This window comes from Schistocerca nitens, chromosome 9 (genome assembly GCF_023898315.1).
Source record: "Schistocerca nitens isolate TAMUIC-IGC-003100 chromosome 9, iqSchNite1.1, whole genome shotgun sequence".
Taxonomy (NCBI): domain Eukaryota; kingdom Metazoa; phylum Arthropoda; class Insecta; order Orthoptera; family Acrididae; genus Schistocerca; species Schistocerca nitens.
Genome location: NC_064622.1, coordinates 114,322,348 through 114,340,291, shown reverse-complemented (window position 1 = coordinate 114,340,291; position 17,944 = coordinate 114,322,348). Strand labels below are relative to the sequence as shown.

General features: G+C 41.0%; 1 protein-coding gene across 3 annotated transcripts in view; it reads left to right on the top strand.

Annotated features, from left to right (window-relative positions):
- The window catches only part of LOC126202929 (mitogen-activated protein kinase-binding protein 1), a 939,171-nt gene that overhangs the window by 891,870 nt on the left and 29,357 nt on the right, over nucleotides 1-17,944 (top strand). For all 3 annotated transcript variants that reach the window (XM_049937023.1, XM_049937024.1, XM_049937025.1), the window contains exon 24: nucleotides 6,034-6,144. In XM_049937023.1, the coding sequence (XP_049792980.1) occupies nucleotides 6,034-6,144 (111 nt within the window). The remainder of the gene's footprint in view (nucleotides 1-6,033; nucleotides 6,145-17,944) is intronic.

The window sequence follows — 17,944 nt, the reverse complement described above, 5'->3', positions numbered from 1 at the left end:
ATTCATCCTGGTGGGCCATCGGTTGCCGGTAAGTGATGAAAAAACAATTTTTGGAATTTTGTGTGATGCTCTACAGCTTTAAAAAAAATAGTGTTTTACAAACTGGTCGCATAGTGTAGTGGTTATAATATTAGCGTCATATGCAAGAGGTTAGAATCTCATTAGGTGCTTTGAATCTTATATTTTAAAATGTTTATTAAAATGAGTTTAATAATTACTTTTATTCAGTTAATAGATTTTAAATGTTTCCAGAATGAAATTTTCACTCTGCGGTTGAGTGTGCACTGATATGAAACTTACTGGAAGATTAAAACTGTGTGCCGGTCTGGGACTTGAGCTCGGGACCTTTGCCTTTCGTGGGCAAGTGCTCTACCAACTGAGCTACCCAAGCATGACTCACAACCTGTCCTTACAGATCCAGTTCCACCAGTTCCTAGTCTTCTACCTTCCAAACCTCACAGAAGCTCTCCTGCGAAACTTGCATAACTATCACTCCTGGAAGAAAAGATATTGCAGAGACATGGCTTTTCCACAGCTTGGTGCATGTTTCCAGAATGAAATTTTCACTCTGCATTGGAGTGTGCGCTGATATGAAACTTACTGGGAGATTTAAATTTTTGTCTATTCCTTTGTAATGGCATTTTAATCACTGTATTAACTTTTCTAATTGCTCTCATTTTTAATTCCCATTATTCATTTTTCAGTGGGAATCTTTGTGCTTGTGATTTTAATGTTGTTGTTGTTGTGGTCTTCAGTCCTGAGACTGGTTTGATGCAGCTCTCCATGCTACTCTATCCTGTGCAAGCTTCTTCATCTCCCAGTACCTACTGCAACCTACATCCTTCTGAATCTGCTTAGTGTATTGATCTCTTGGTCTCCCTCTACGATTTTTACCCTCCACGCTGCCCTCCAATGCTAAATTTGTGATCCCTTGATGCCTCAATACATGTCCTACCAACCGATCCCTTCTTCTAGTCAAGTTGTGCCACAAACTTCTCTTCTCCCCAATCCTATTCAATACCTCCTCATTAGTTACGTGATCTACCCACCTTATCTTCAGCATTCTTCTGTAGCACCACATTTCGAAAGCTTCTATTCTCTTCTTGTCCAGACTAGTTATCGTCCATGTTTCACTTCCATACATGGCTACACTCCATACAAATACTTTCAGAAACGACTTCCTGACACTTAAATCTATACTCGATGTTAACAAATTTCTCTTCTTCAGAAACGATTTCCTTGCCATTGCCAGTCTACATTTTATATCCTCTCTACTTCGACCATCATCAGTTATTTTACTCCCTAAATAGCAAAACTCCTTTACTACTTTAAGTGTCTCATTTCCTAATCTAATCCCCTCAGCATCACCCGATTTAATTTGACTACATTCCATTATCCTCGTTTTGCTTTTGTTGATGTTCATCTTATATCCTCCTTTCAAGACACTGTCCATTCCGTTTAACTGCTCTTGCAAGTCTTTTGCTGTCTCTGACAGAATTACAATGTCATCGGCGAACCTCAAAGTTTTTACTTCTTCTCCATGAATTTTAATACCTACTCCGAATTTTTCTTTTGTTTCCTTTACTGCTTGCTCAATATACAGATTGAATAACATCGGGGAGAGGCTACAACCCTGTCTCACTCCTTTCCCAACCACTGCTTCCCTTTCATGCCCCTCGACTCTTATAACTGCCATCTGGTTTCTGTACAAATTGTAAATAGCCTTTCGCGCCCTGTATTTTACCCCTGCCACTTTCAGAATTTGAAAGAGAGTATTCCAGTTAACGTTGTCAAAAGCTTTCTCTAAGTCTACAAATGCTAGAAACGTAGGTTTGCCTTTTCTTAATCTTTCTTCTAAGATAAGTCGTAAGGTTAGTATTGCCTCACGTGTTCCAACATTTCTACGGAATCCAAACTGATCTTCCCCGAGGTCCGCTTCTACCAGTTTTTCCATTCGTCTGTAAAGAATTCGCGTTAGTATTTTGCAGCTGTGACTTATTAAACTGATAGTTCGGTAATTTTCACATCTGTCAACACCTGATTTCTTTGGGATTGGAATTATTATATTCTTCTTGAAGTCTGTGGGTATTTCGCCTGTCTCATACATCTTGCTCACCAGATGGTAGAGTTTTGTCATGACTGGTTCTCCCAAGGCCATCAGTAGTTCTAATGGAATGTTGTCTACTCCTGGGGCCTTGTTTCGACTCAGGTCTTTCAGTGCTCTGTCAAACTCTTCACGCAGTATCTTATCTCCCATTTCGTCTTCATCTACATCCTCTTCCATTTCCATAATATTGTCCTCAAGTACATCGCCCTTGTATAAACCCTCTATATAGTCCTTCCACCTTTCTGCCTTCCCTTCTTTGCTTAGAACTGGGTTGCCATCTGAGCTCTTGATATTCATACAAGTGGTTCTCTTCTCTCCAAAGGTCTCTTTAATTTTCCTGTAAGCAGTATCTATCTTACCCCTATGAGACAAGCCTCTACATCCTTACATTTGTCCTCTAGCCATCCCTGCTTAGCCATTTTGCACTTTCTGTCGATCTCATTTTTGAGACGTTTGTATTCTCTTTTGCCTGCTTCATTTACTGCATTTTTATATTTTCTCCTTTCATCAATTAAATTCAATATTTCTTCTGTTACCCAAGGATTTCTATTAGCCCTCGTCTTTTTACCTACTTGATCCTCTGCTGCCTTCACTACTTCATCCCTCAGAGCTACCCATTCTTCTTCTACTGTATTTCTTTCCCCCATTCCTGTCAGTTATTCCCTTATGCTCTCCCTGAAACTCTCTACAACCTTTGGTTCTTTCAGTTTATCTAGGTCCCATCTCCTTAAATTCCCACCTTTTTGCAGTTTCTTCAGTTTCAATCTGCAGTTCATAACCAATAGATTGTGGTCAGAATCCACATCTGCCCCTGGAAATGTCTTACAATTTAAAACCTGGTTCCTAAATCTCTGTCTTACCATTATATAATCTGTCTGATACCTATTAGTATCTCCAGGATTCTTCCAGGTATACAACCTTCTTTTATGATTCTTGAACCAAGTGTTAGCTATGATTAAGTTATGCTCTGTGCAAAATTCTACAAGGCGGCTTCCTCTTTCATTTCTTCCCCCCAATCCATATTCACCTACTATGTTTCCTTCTCTCCCTTTTCCTACTGACGAATTCCAGTCACCCATGACTATTAAATTTTCGTCTCCCTTCACTACCTGAATAATTTCTTTTATCTCGTCATACATTTCATCAATTTCTTCATCATCTGCAGAGCTAGTTGGCATATAAACTTGTACTACTGTAGTAGGCATGGGCTTTGTGTCTATCTTGGCCACAATAATGCGTTCACTATGCTGTTTGTAGTAGCTAACCCGCACTCCTATTTTTTTATTCATTATTAAACCTACTCCTGCATTACCCCTATTTGATTTTGTATTTATAACCCTGTAATCACCTGACCAAAAGTCGACTTAATTTCTCCATTTCCTGATCTTATATTTTCGTCCTTATTCTTGCAATCATTATTTATATTCATTGTTTTCTTTTAATTTCTCTGTACTTATAATCCATTCTTTCATTTAAATCTTCATCTGCATTATTTTGTCCATTGCGCAATAAGAACTTAAGTTTTAAATGTTGGTGTGATGATTACCATCCAAGAAAATGTTCATCTTGTAATGAAAATTACATTTTTGACACCACTGCACATATAAATAGATTATGTAGTCTTTTGTTTTTTAACTGATAGATTGGCATTTTCAAATAATTAAATATTATGATAGATAAATAAAAATATTTAAATAATTAACTTCACAAGCACAGAAGATTGCAACTGGAAAACGAATGATGGGAATTAAAAATGAGAGCAATTGAGAAACCTAATATGGTGATTAGAATGATGTTACAAAGGAATAGAAAATAAAAAATATGTTTCAACCAAATAACTGAATAAAAATAATTATCAAAATAATTTTGATAAAGATTTAAAAATAAAAGATTTTAAAGCACATAACCAGATTCAAATCCGCAACCTCTTGCATGTCAGATTAGTACTACAACCATTATATTGTGCAACCAGTTTGTAAAACATTACTATTTAAAGTGGTAGAGCGCTACACAAAAATCTGAATTGTTATTATTATTATTATTATTATTATTATTATTATTATTATTATGTCAGTTACAAATGATGGCCCACGAGGGTGAATGGTTGCAGAGTGTATGGTTGCAGGGTCTAATACCTGGGACCTTAACCTACATTCCCATATAGGTGGTTTCAAAAAGTTGATGCACTGTTGGGGACTTCTCCTTGTCAGTAAAGATATAACCAGAGTTTAGCAGTTCACAGTGGATGAGACCAAAAATAAAGAGCAGAGTTGAGCATCCGGTAGCATTACATGATGCTGAGCACCATGTGCGAGATTTCAACGGCTGCTTCACAATCTGTGTCATGTGGATCCTTTTCCCCCCACCTCCCACCCCTCCTCCAATGCCAGCATCTCTGAATTACATAGAGGGCAATTGTCCTTACAACACATCATTTGAACCTGTAATCTTCCTGGCCTCAGTCTCCAATAGCCTTTGCCCCACACTAACCTCCACTGCTGCCCCAAAACCATGCCATCACTCGCCCTGTACTCTCACCCTCCTCTCCACAGTCTCTCTCTCTCTCTCTCTCTCTCTCTCTCTCTCTCTCTCTCTCTCTCTCAGAAGATTCTTACTTATTTTTCAAATACAAAGAAAATTTTGTAGAAGGTAATTCTGTGCTGGAGAAGAACTACATTCATTGGGAACTTCCCAACCAAAGTAACATTGTGGGAATAAAAAGCTGAGAGCGCTTACTTCACAGGATACTACCCTTTCAGTTTGATGCTATGTTTGAACTGTGAAATGTAGTGTAAACTCAGCTTTTTACCATGCAAACCTGACATTGCTTTATCTAGTAATTGAGCAGAAAGTGTTACAGAAATGGGAGCACTTTTAGGATTAAATAATAAGGTCATTCTGATCCTTGCATTAAGGGACATGTAGTCAATAGGGTCAGTGGCAAACAAACAGTATAATGTAGGAGACAGATAAGACTTGAAAACTTTGGAAGTTATAACAGGCAGAGAGAGGGCAAATCTGTGTGTTACAGAAACTGAACGCAGAAGTTGTCAATAAAAACAAAAAAGTTGGAAAAAATAAGACTATGGAGAGAATGTGGAGGAGGAGGAGGAGGAGGAGGATTGTAGGGAGCATGTTTCCACTTAAATTCTCACACATTATACAGTGTTGCAGAGCATGCTATATCACTCATATCAGTGGCATAAAATTATGTGAGCCACTATGAATATGGTCTTATCAAATGATAAAATTACTGTGCCATTAGTTCAATCCATTACTTTCAGTTGCTACATTGCATAATTACTTGCATGTTCTTGATTGCTACACGTATTCCCTATGTAATGCTGGCATCCTATTGTATCTTATTTATAATATTTATAATATAAACAGTTCCAACATGCAACTGAGTACTTTAAAAATATGTTCTCTTAAATGCAAGCCTTGTTTCAGCCCCCTTTATTTTGTTTATTTCATTACCTGTATATTATCAGTATACATTTATCTGTGTATGTGTGACAAAGTATCTGGTTCCAATACGCAATACCTTGTAAAATTTATAAAACTTAAACTCTTACTAGCAGTGATCATAATATGAAGTACAGTACCATATTAAACAGTGCTTTAAAGCTATGCTGTTAAGTAGCAAACAAATGTATTTTTGCATCATAATATGTCCTAGACACCTACTATTTTGTTTGAATTTACAATACACTTACTGTGTGCCTTTAGAAAGCATTGTAGATGATTATTGAAATGTGTAAAAATTGGCATGCCATGCTTTATATATTGGTCATTTCTTAAATACAGACTTTTAACGTGCATATGTGAACTCTATAACACATTTTGTTTACTCCAAATTTTATTATTTTTACGTTTTTTTGTTGCTTTGTAGTACAGCTGCATGCATTGTTTTATTTTTTGCATAGTGGACAGTGATGATGGTGGAGATATTGATTCAGGAGATCTGCGAAGGTCTTGTTCGCTGAGTGACTTAACGAAACCTTCGAGGCGTCCTTTGCATGGTGGTCCTGTGCAAGGTATTGTATTATGTAACTCTTCACACATATTGTAGTAGATATCAAAAACTTGATAGAAATTTCATGCTCTGTGACTTGAATGGCAACTCTGGAAATTTCTCAGAAATGGAAAAGACTTGAAAGCCTTCTAGTTTGAACAAAATAGTTCTTAATATTGAAAGAACAGCTTGTACACATACCAGCAATGTAGGAAAAGACAGATTCTTGGGCTGGAATGCCACACACTACCATTATTTACAACATAATAATTATTTTGTTCTGTTGTAATTTAGTATGATACAAATGTGCCATTCCAAACTCCTGCTTCTCATTTTAGAGCTCATAAAAGAAACAGTTTGAGCCACTGAAGATGAACTATGTCACTGAACTCTGTTGGTAAAATAGTTGCAGTAATTGACTGCTTTCATTACAAGATAAGAGCACTTTGATACGCTTTGAGGAGTTTGTACTTTGGACTGATATCATCTTAATGCTCAATGCAGTACCCATGGCAGTTAATCAGATGTACAAGTGTTTGGTTGTTCATTAATTCTCCCTATAATTTAACACTACTTGGAATTTGATAACCAATTGTTTCAATCTTTCTTCCCCTGTACTTCAACTCTTGTTGACGAAGGAAATGAAATTTGTGACTTGTTAAATGATACTGACCACAGTCAGCACTTTGAACTGAATACTGTTCTGTTTTTGTGGTCCATGATATTTTCAACCCCCATGTTAATATCCCTTCATCCTCAGTTCTAAGTAGTCCTGACTTGCCAGTACTAAGCCATTCACTGTTTCACAATTACATACTGAATCAACATAATCATCATCTTTGTGATGGTTATTTGAGTAAAAGAATGCTCCTCATTTATCCAAGAGACAAGATGCAACACTCATATACAGATATATTCTGATGGAGAATGTCGCTGACTTATTTCTCCAGTAACATAGGTAACACATTGTAGCAATATTATGAAAAGGAAATTTGCTACTCATCATATAGCAGAGACACTGATTCACAGATAGGCACAACAAAAAGACTGTCACATATAAAGCTTTCAGGCGTTAATGCCTTTGTCAACAATAGACAACAGACGCGCGCTCGCACACACACACACACACACACACACACACACACACACACACACACACACAAAAAAAACCATAGTCTCAGGCAGCTGAAAACTGGTTTCAGTTTCCTGTGCAGTCGTGTGTGTGAGTTTTGTGTTTGAGTTCATGTGTGTGTGTGTGTGTGTGTGTGTGTGTGTGTGTGTGTGTGTGTATGTGTGTGCACGTGTGTGTGTGTGTGTCATCTATTGTTGACAAAGGCCTCAATTGCTGAAAGCTTTATTTGTGATAGTCTTTTTGTTGTGCCTATCTGCGACTCAGCATCTCCACTGTATGGTAGCAACTTTCCTTTTCATAATATTGTTGCTTTCAATCCTCAGTTTTCTATTGTTTGATTTAACTTAACACACTGTTGCATTTTCTAAGCAGTTAGATAACTATAAATTTACTTTCAACTTTCCCAAGCATTCCATAATATACTGTGAAGCTCTATTTTAGTGGTATTCACAAAATGGTTGCAATAACAGTGAGTGAAGTGATCAGTGACAGAGAGATGTTACCTCTATTGCGTCAACAAGAAAGAAGATCCCTGGGATTTCACAAGTGGTCATTGCTGAACAGTGTGAATATCATAATCAAAATATCCACGGGTGTACTGCCCGTCTACAGTGTCCAACGGGCACAATATTTCGGCGATCATACATGTCGCCATCATCAGGTGAACTGATGGACTGAGCTCCTGTGAACGTGCCGGCACGGAGATCCGTGCGCTATGGCTGCTCAGGGGAACTGGGTTTGGTCGCGGCGGCGGCCGATTTAAATACCCTCCGCCCGCGGCGCGCTCACTCCGCTGTCCGCACCCCGTGCCACGGTCACGCGGTAGAACAGATTGCGACGGCGTCTGAGATGACGTCGGTGTGATGGCTCTGTCCGCTGTGGTCGTCACAACAATACGTTTGCTCGATTCACTCTTGATTAACCCAATCGCTGGTTCCCAAGGCTTGCTAAGATTATAGCCACATTCACGGTTTATGAGGTCGTCATTGGTGCGAATTTCGATGGCTTCTCTAACAACGCTGTCCCAGTATCTCGACGTCTGTACCAGAATCCTCGTGCGTTCATACTCCATAGCGTGATTTTCCGACAAACAATGTTCAGCGACCGCCGACTTGCTCGGATACATCAGTTGAGTGTGCCTCTGGTGTTCACGGCATCGATCCTCAACGGTACGCGTCATCCGACCAATATACGACTTGCCACATTGACACGGAATCTGGTACACGCCGGCCTTCCTCAAACCGAGGTCATCTTTGGCGCTCCCCACCAGTGCACGAGTTTTATTCGGAGGACAAAACACAGTTCCGACCCGGTGTTTCTTCAAAATGCGGGCGATTTTCCCCGAGAGTGCGCCTGTATATGGAATAAATGCAGTGCCTACCTCCTCCCTCATGATTTCATCCATCTCCACAGGTTGTGCTGTAGTAGGTGGGTGGAGAGCACGTTGAATCTGCCACTCTGAGTACCCATTTTTTCGAAATACAGTTCTCAGATGTTCCAATTCCTGGAGTAGACTCTGCGTCAGAGATAGTGCGCGCCCTATGTACTAGAGTTTTAAGCACCCCATTCCTCTGTGAAGGGTGGTGGCAGCTGTCTGCGTGCAAATACAGATCAGTGTGCGTTGTCTTCCGATACACCCTATGACCTAGGGTGCCGTCAGCCCTTCTCTTGACCAGGACGTCAAGGAAAGGTAATTTATCCTCCTTTTCAGTCTCCATAGTGAATTTGGTGTTGGGGTGTATGGAGTTTAGATGTGTAAGGAAGTCAAGGAGTTTATCCATACCATGTGGCCAGATGACGAAAGTGTCGTCCACGTAACGGAAAAAGCAAGTAGGTTTCCATTCAGATGACGACAGGGCTTCCTCCTCGAAGTTCTCCATGTACAAATTCGCTACCACCGGTGAGAGTGGGCTACCCATGGCGACTCTTCCACTTGTATGCGAATAGAATCCTTGAAGGTATCATTACCTTTGGTTTATTGACGGTGTAGCAAGCAATAAATGATTACTTCGGTGAGCCTCTGAATATCACTTTCTGCACACACACACACACACACACACACACACACACACACACACATAACTTCTGCTGCGTGATCAAATTTGTATCTACATTATTTCTCTCGCCCCTAAACTAGATTCTTCTGCAGTGGCCATTATTGATGTTATGGTTATAAGTTCACTACCTGTGTTTATTCCTATGACAATATTGGCACCATGAACACAGCTTTCAAACTGCATGTGTTTAGTTTTGTTGTACAACACGTAGTGTGCGTGCACCATGTGTAGGTGTTGCTGATTCAGAGCTGTGAATTTAACTTTACTTTATTAGTGCATGCCTGTTTGTGACAGTAGGAAAGAAACCATTTTTAATCTTTACCTTAATATTTGCACGAACATATCAATAATACTTAAAAATGTGCAGTAAATATGATTTTTGTATTGGGCTAACACGATTAAGAAACAGTATCTTGTTTTTATATTTGGATATAAATCACTCTAAAAAATGAGCTGTTCAGACTGGATCTTGAACTTGTGCTCTTTCCTGTTGCATCAATTTCTCTTACCACCTGAGCACCCTAGTGTAGTAATACACACAAATAAGTATGCAGAGTAACCTGATTACTCTAATGAGAACACATGTCATAAGTTCAGTACAAAGTCTGTGTGCATAGCTAGGCCAAGTCCAAACAAGTAACCAGCACCTTGAGAGAGGTGCAAGAGAGCACAGGAATGAACCATAACAGAATGAGGAAGGGAGCTATCTGCTCCAAGATTATTGTAGATAGGTCACTAGTATGACACTGATGGTTGGCTGCACTCACTAACCTTGACATGATGTTGTTTTCACTGTTTCATAGTGCAACTGGCAGGTGGACTGCCCTGTGCCATTAGGCACTGTGAGGACAAGTTGAATTATAACAAGATGAGCTGACTCCTTGAATCCTGTTGTGTTTGTGGCCAGTGAGATGCCAGTGTGGTAGATATGATAATATGGGAGTACCACTGTCCTCTCCATTTGGTGGGGCAACTGAGAGATGGTGTACCTCCTGTGTCCCACCCTGCAATGTGGAGCGCCACTTGGCACACAGGAGAGTGAAGCCCATGCCATCTGGGACACCATCGATGGGCACCCTTGGTGGAGTCAAAAGTTCCCTGTCAGCCACCACTGGATAGTGTGGCTGGAAATAACCCTAACAATGATGGCTTCATCACAGGTGGCCACCCACAGTTGGGACACCAAGGCCTCGGGAGTAGGAGCAAGAACTGGCGGGTACGGCACCTGCTGACCATCTGATGCCACTGGCTGTTTTGAAGCTCGTCGGCACCTGACAACCGATGCTCGTGCATAGGGCTAGAAAAAAGACATCAGAGGAGGGTGAAGCAGGCAAGATAGTGCGTTGTGGAGGAGGTGGAGGTAAAAACAGAAAAGGGGACACCAAAGATAGAAGAGAAAGAGAGGGGGCAGTACCGTGGAGGGAGAAAGATCTGGGAGTTGAGTGTGGGGATGGTGGAGGGTGCTCGCCCACCCGTGGGCAGTGTTGGTTTTGATTTTGGGTCATCAGTCTATCCTCAGTCTGCAGCGTGAAGATTCTCTATCCCTGCTGTCTGTGGACAACTGCTGGGATCCAGTGCTTATGGCGACCAAAAGTGTTGAGACGAGACAGCGGTTCCCACTACATATCTTGGTCACTAAATGGAGGCACCCAAGAAGGGCATGGCAGACAGCTGGAGTTTCAGGACTTACGTGGCTTGGGCCTGTGTAGCAGTTCTGCCAGGCTCCTCTCACATAAAGGCACGGACCTATAAGAACTGTGAAAGCTTGTAACTGCATCTTCTGTTGGGGCATCACCAATATGCTTCTTCATTTGCATCTTGAAATTCTGAACTTGGTGTCCTCCTTTCCTATTCGACTGAGGGCAGAAGGAGGAAGGTGCCCTAGTGAGAGCCCACTCTGTCGATTCCCTGTCATAGAGCAGCAGTTTACAATGTTTGGAAACTGAGAGTAGGCGTCAGTGACCACCAACTTATAAGCGTCCAAGAAGGGGCCCACAAAATCTAAGTGGACATACTTCCATGGCTGTAAATGCCTTGGTCACAGAGAGTAACATTATTGTGGAGCAGCCTGGTGGCCTGCATGCTTAAAACAAGCAGCAGTTAAGTGTCCAATCTCACAATCTATCATGGGCCAGTAAACATGTTGATGAATCAATGTCTTGCTGGAATAACCACTTGTGACATAGCATGTTCCATAGACAAGACAACAAAATGATGCCATTGATGAGAATCGACCAGTGATGCAAAACAAAGTAATTGCAGACAGGATATGAAGCTCTAACGAGAGTCCAGTCCAGCCAATCCTGCGGAATATAGTGCCACACCTTATGAAGAAAAGGATTGGAATTGATGGCACAGGTGGTGTGGTAGTGTGTAAAAGGGGGCATGTCCACTGTCTTTCTAGCTTCCTCATTGAGGTAGGTACAAAATATTTCAGGCTGATTGTGGCCAGGGTAGGGGCCCATTGAAAGGCATGAGAAAACATCAGCATTAGCAAGCTGAGCTGTGAGGCAGAGGTAAATCTCGTAGTGATACCAATTGAGGAACAGGGCCCAGCATTGAAGTCTGTGGGCTGTGTTATTTGGCAGTTGCACAGTGGAACTAAAAAGAGAAACTTCAGTATGCATGCTCAGTCACTAGGTGAAACTTGATGCTGTGTAGAAATACATGAAACTGAAACTTTTTGCTAGCATAAATAATGGTGATGCCATCCTTCTCTGTCTGAGAGTAATTCTTCCGTTCTGCATTAAGTGCCTCCGATGCAAAAGCAATGGGCTGTTCCAAACCATCTATATTACTGTGAGACAGCATGGCCTCTATGCCATATTGAGATTCATCCGTAGCCACAAGAAGCTGGTGACGGGGCTCGTTTGTGGTCAGGCATGTGGTGGAACACAACCATCTTTCAGTTTCTGTAATACTTATTTACAGGCAGTCCAAACAAATGATGCACCTTTCTTGAGTAATTGATTGAGAGGATACGCTACTGTAATTGCCTGCAGCAGGAACTTATGATAATATGTGACTTTGCCTAAAACTGCCTGGAGCTCCTTCACAGTAGCAGGATGACAGAGTGCCTCAATAGTCACAATATGACTATTGCTTGGCTGTACCCCCTGATGAGAAATTATGTGCCTCAGGTACTCAGCAGGAAGTTACTGGTAGGTTGGAAATAATAAAACTGATCCAGATTGCACTTGAGACCTCCATCTTGCAATGTCTGAAACAAAAGCTGAAAGTTGCAAAGATGGACCTCAGTTGTCAGATCAGTGATGACGATGTTGTCAAGGTAGTTAATACAACAAAGGTTTCTTAGCAGGAGTTGCTCCAAATAATGTTGAAAAAGGGCCAGAGCACTGGTGACTCCAAAAACTAAAGTGTTGTACCGGTAGAGACTGTATGGCATATTGACAACAAGGACCTGACAAGACTCTTCATCAGGCGGTAGCTGTAATAATGCTCCTGACAAATCCATTTTTGAAAAATACTGTCCTTGCCACCATTTTTGTCATGAGTTCTTCTGGGTGGTGAATGAATTTATTGTCTGCCACCTTGAAAGTGCCACAAAGATGGAACTTGCCTATTGCTTCCTTAATAATCAACGATGGTGCAGCCAATTGACTGAACAAAATGGTTCGCATGACACCTAATGCTGTCAGCCAATCTAGTTGTTATTTTACTCGGTCATAAAATGCCAACACCACAGGCCTGGCATGAAAGAAATGCGATCTCAATGTGGGTTTCAAGGTGGTATGCAGCCTGTAATCTGTGGTATTACACAGTCCAGGTGTGCAGGGCGCCCCCTTCTTGACAGGGCGCGAGGTCAGACACTGAATGTATCGAATTGGTGACAATGAATCCTAATGCCATGAAAGCACGCAAACCAAACAAATTTTTCAGAAAGGAACTGACAAGATGGCCCTAAGTAGCAGACAGTGGAGGAGAAGCGAGGCACAAGTAAGTGTTAGAGTTAAGTAGCGATGCCTTCACATCCTTATTGACCGGAAATAGAAGAGGCATACCATTATACACATATTGATGAACAGTTTGGTAGAAACAGTTGCAAGATTGTCACATTCATTGCTAACAGCATTAATGTGCATAGCTTGAGAATTCAAAGTCACAGCTGGAGCCGACATTTAGTTGGACTCCATCCTTTCTTTCGACAGTGATGGCAAGAAGCCCAGTGCTGAGGGCTGGCTGGCTGGTCATGTTGAATAAAACACGTTGGGCAGGAAGGCAGGGGCTTGCTGAAGTTTGTCCACCATAGCCATTTTTGTATGGAGCGGAATGTGACTGAATGTCATATACCACCGTGAGTTCTGCTTCTGAAGGGTACAGAAATGACAGAGGTCCATGTTAGCCCAGCAATCTGATGGCCCACAGGCCAGGAAACTTCAAATGCTTGTGCTATCTTAAGTACCTCTTCTAAGGAGGGGATCTTCAAACTGCAGTGCCCATTGGCAGACCTCATTATTTGGGGCTGACCTAATAATAGCACCTGAAATTGCAGTATCTGCGTAAGTTTCTTTAGACTGGGCAGTAATGAAATGAAACTTTAAACTTAAACATTTCAACTCCACAGTCCATGTCTGATAGGTTTGAAGTGGTTGCTTCCTGCATTGATGAAACTCCACTCTTGTGGAAGTAACACGGGTATGCTTGTGATAATAGGCAGTCAGAAAACAACACATTTTCTCTAATGGCAGATATATATTACCTTGAAGACCACAAAGTGTTGCTGTAAACATTTCTCATGCAATTCCCAGTCTTCAGCAGCTTTCTCATAGGAGGAGAAAGGTGGCTGATAGTCAAGCAAACTTTGAGGCTATTTAACAGGCCTGTCAACACTATGTCCAACATGATGGTGTGTTACTGCTGCTCCATTTTCAACCACATTGGGCTTCTAGCTGCTGCTGCAGTAAATGAAGAACAGTCTGAAAGGAAGCGAAAAACACATGTGAGTAATGAACTGAACTCATTGCCACTTGTTTCGTAACACACACAAATGGATGTGTTAATGAGAACAAGTTTATAAGTTTCATACAAAATTGGTGTACATAAATAAGCTGCGTCCAAATAAGTAGCAATTGTCCTGAGAGCGGAGTCAAATGAAGACATGAATGAACAGTAACAGAATGAGGAAGAGAGACCTCTGCAATGGGATTATAATAGATTGGTTGTTAGTTCAACACACTCTCCATTGGCTTCATGCTCTGACCTCAATGCGATGTTGCCGTTGCTATTTGATTGTGCTGCCATCTGATGGCCAGATCTGTGCTGTCAGATGCCACATGGGAGAGTTGAATCATAACAAGAAGAGCTGGCATCTCACATCTTGTTGTGTTCATGACCAGCAAGATACTGGTGCCGTAAATTCGGTAACCTGGGTTACCACATCTAGCATTACTTGAAGTTTTTCTCTAAACTTTAATCTGTCAGTGTATACCTACTTTCTAGTCTCCATGGTGTCCTTCCCTCTGTCTTGCTGGTCTTGTAGTCCTGGGAGAAACTGTATTTCATTACAATGTACTCTGGGCCGTATAGTGAAAATTTATAATGTAGGCAAGTCCTTGGGCTAGGGATGAGCCATTCTCCTATTTCCCAGGAACGGTAGACCAGCAAGGGCTGCAGGATAGCTCTCACACTGTTTGTAATGTATGAAACAGGTACCAACAGACTAGAAGTTGTTAGGTATAATGGGACAAGTTAGTCAGGAAGAGTACTGCCCACAAAAAGCCAGGATCCAGGCTAGAGTCCTGGTCCAGCATTAACTTTTGATCTGTGCACCTTATGTTGCAGTCAAAGATACTTTCTATTTTAACAGACTGTTTCAAGAACATAGAATATAAACATTTTCTTTACAAACTACTCTGGTTTCATAATTAAATTAACGTATAATTACTGTAGTTTTATTATTAGTGTATAACTACTGTAGTTTTATTCATCATCAGCCAATTCAATCATTAGATGATGTGGCCTCTTCGAGTCGTGGATTCAGGTAGGCTTTCAGAAGTCTTCTCCAAGTGGGACGGTCTTGGGCAGTTCTCTGCCAGGTGTTACCAGCAATCTTCTTGATGTCTTTGTCCCATCTGTCTGGTGGTCTTCCTCTAGGCCTCCGGTGCTCTCTCGAACTCCACTCCAGTACTAGCTTCGTCCATCTGTTGTCTTTTCTTCTTGCAACGTGGCCAGCCCACTGCCATTTCAAGGAACCTACTCTCTCTAAGATGTCATTAACCTTCGTCACAGACCAGATGTCATCTGCCCTTTTCCTGTCCTTTCCTGTATAGCCCAGCATTGATCTCTCCATGGCTCTCTGTGCTGTCCTAAGTTTCCCTTTTGTGAATGAGTTCAGTGTCCATGTCTCGCAGCCATACGTCATCACAGGAAGAATGCATTGATCAAATACTGCTTTCTTCAGATTTACTGGCATTTTTGATCTGAATACTTTTGAATTCTTTCCAAATGCTTGCCAGCCAAGCTTGATGCGTTGATAGATTTCTGGCCTTATGTCTCCCTTCATATTTATAATCTGGCCAAGGTAGACATATTCACTGACCTCTTCTAGTAGACTGTCCTTGACTTTCACATCTCCAGCTGGGACCCATTTGTTGGATATTACTTTTGTTTTGGAAAGGTTCATGTTCAAGCCAACCAACTGACATTCCGATGCAAGATCTGTTTGTTTTGGAGTATTTTTATTATTTTTTAGTTTTATTATTAGTGTATAAATAATGTTGTTTTATAAATAGTTTATATAACCCAGTTCCAAGAAATAATATGGCAAGTCTCTTATGTGACTTACTGGCTTTTAATGTTAAAGCAATTTCAGAGTCTAATATGTTAATAATGCTGTCCTTTTTACATTGTCATAATTGTTCACACAATCTGTTTTTAAAAAATACTTGAAAATGAAAATTCAAACTCTTTGTCTATTTAGATGCTAATAACACAGAGTAGTTCACAATTTCTAAGCAAACAACAGCAGCAGCAGCGGCAGTAACAAATACTGATAGTATGCCAGTCATCAGAAAATGAAGCTTTGATCTAATAACTGCACATTGTCATTGGCACTCTATGTGGAGGTGCCAGAGTTGTGAAGTCTAGAGAAAAAGTTTTCTGTCTATGATGAGTTAAAGTCTGTATGTACAAGTGTGAGGACTCACAAAACAGTCAGGAGTAAGAACTGGAAAAAAAACCTTACGGATATTAGTCTGTGGTGGAAAATGATTACAGGCAGCGATTGATATCTCTCTCTCTCTCTCTCTCTCTCTCTCTCTCTCTCTCTCTCTCTTTCTCTCTCTGATGAACACTCCATTTTTTCACCTTATGGAGAAGTGCAGTTACAACAAACCACCTACGGACAGATAGTTTGTTTAGAACCTAATGTGTGAAAATAAATGTAAAAAAATATTACAGTAATGGAAATTCCAGGACGGCAGCGAATAAACAGGAAGTGAGTAAAGATACCATTCAGCTGAAAAATACATGGCGCACAGTTACGTAACAAATCATAAAAATGTATTTTATGAAAAGTAGTTTGAAAAGATATTTCATTAAGGTATTTGTTTTTTCATTCATTCACTCTTTGTGTTCTGGAAACCCCTTTTCGAATAAAAATCTTCACAGATCTGTAGAGAGTCAAAATACATTGGTGTGCAAAACTTAAGCACAAAAGTAACTTTCACATGATGTCTCACTGCCAAGTAACATAGCTCAAATACTCTAGGAGATGAACAGAAATGATACTTGTATTCAAAGACAGTAAGTATACTGTGATTTATGATGGTCCCCTGGATGTCACAGAAGACAGAAAATGGTTCTTAATAGGGTGTTTGGTCACTACTTTGCAGCGTGCTCCCATGCTGGCCACAAGGTTGGTATGGAGTTCTTGTGCCAGGGCATTCCATTCCTCTACCTTCGTGGTTGAGAATAGCTGGATGGTCACTGGAGCAAGTGGATGTGCTGCAATCTGTCACTAGACATAACCCACATGTGCTCAATGGGATTAAAGCCAGGGAAATGGGCTAGCAATTCCATCCACTCATTCAAAGAGCTGCTCCACCTGTGTAGTTGGAAGTGGTCGCACTTTGTCATCCATAAAAATGAAGTCGGGGCCAAATGCACTCCTGAAATGATGTAAACAGGAGGAATAAAGTGTCACTATAATGTTGACTGGTGAGTGAACCATTTTGGAACATTGAGGTCACTACGCCCTTGCAACATTATACCTCCCATGCCATAACACATGGACCACCAAAATGATCATGTTTGACAATGTTCCTGGGTACACTACTTTTACCCCCACCTCGTGCTATTTAAGGGTACGCAATGCACTCATGAACACTGTCAAACATGATCATTTCTGTGGTGCAGGTGTTATGATAGGAGAGGGATAATGCTGTATGGGCATTCTGGCCTCCAAATCTTTGAACATGGAACACTTACCTATCAATGCTATTGTAACGGTGTGATCCTTCTCCATACGCATCTTTTCAATGGTGCATGCAGCCCTGATTTCATTTTTATGGATGACAAAGCGCAACCACATTGAACTGCGAAGATGGAGGAGCTTTCAGTGAATGGACTGGCCCACTTGTTCCCGTGACTTAAATCACATGGAGCATATGTGG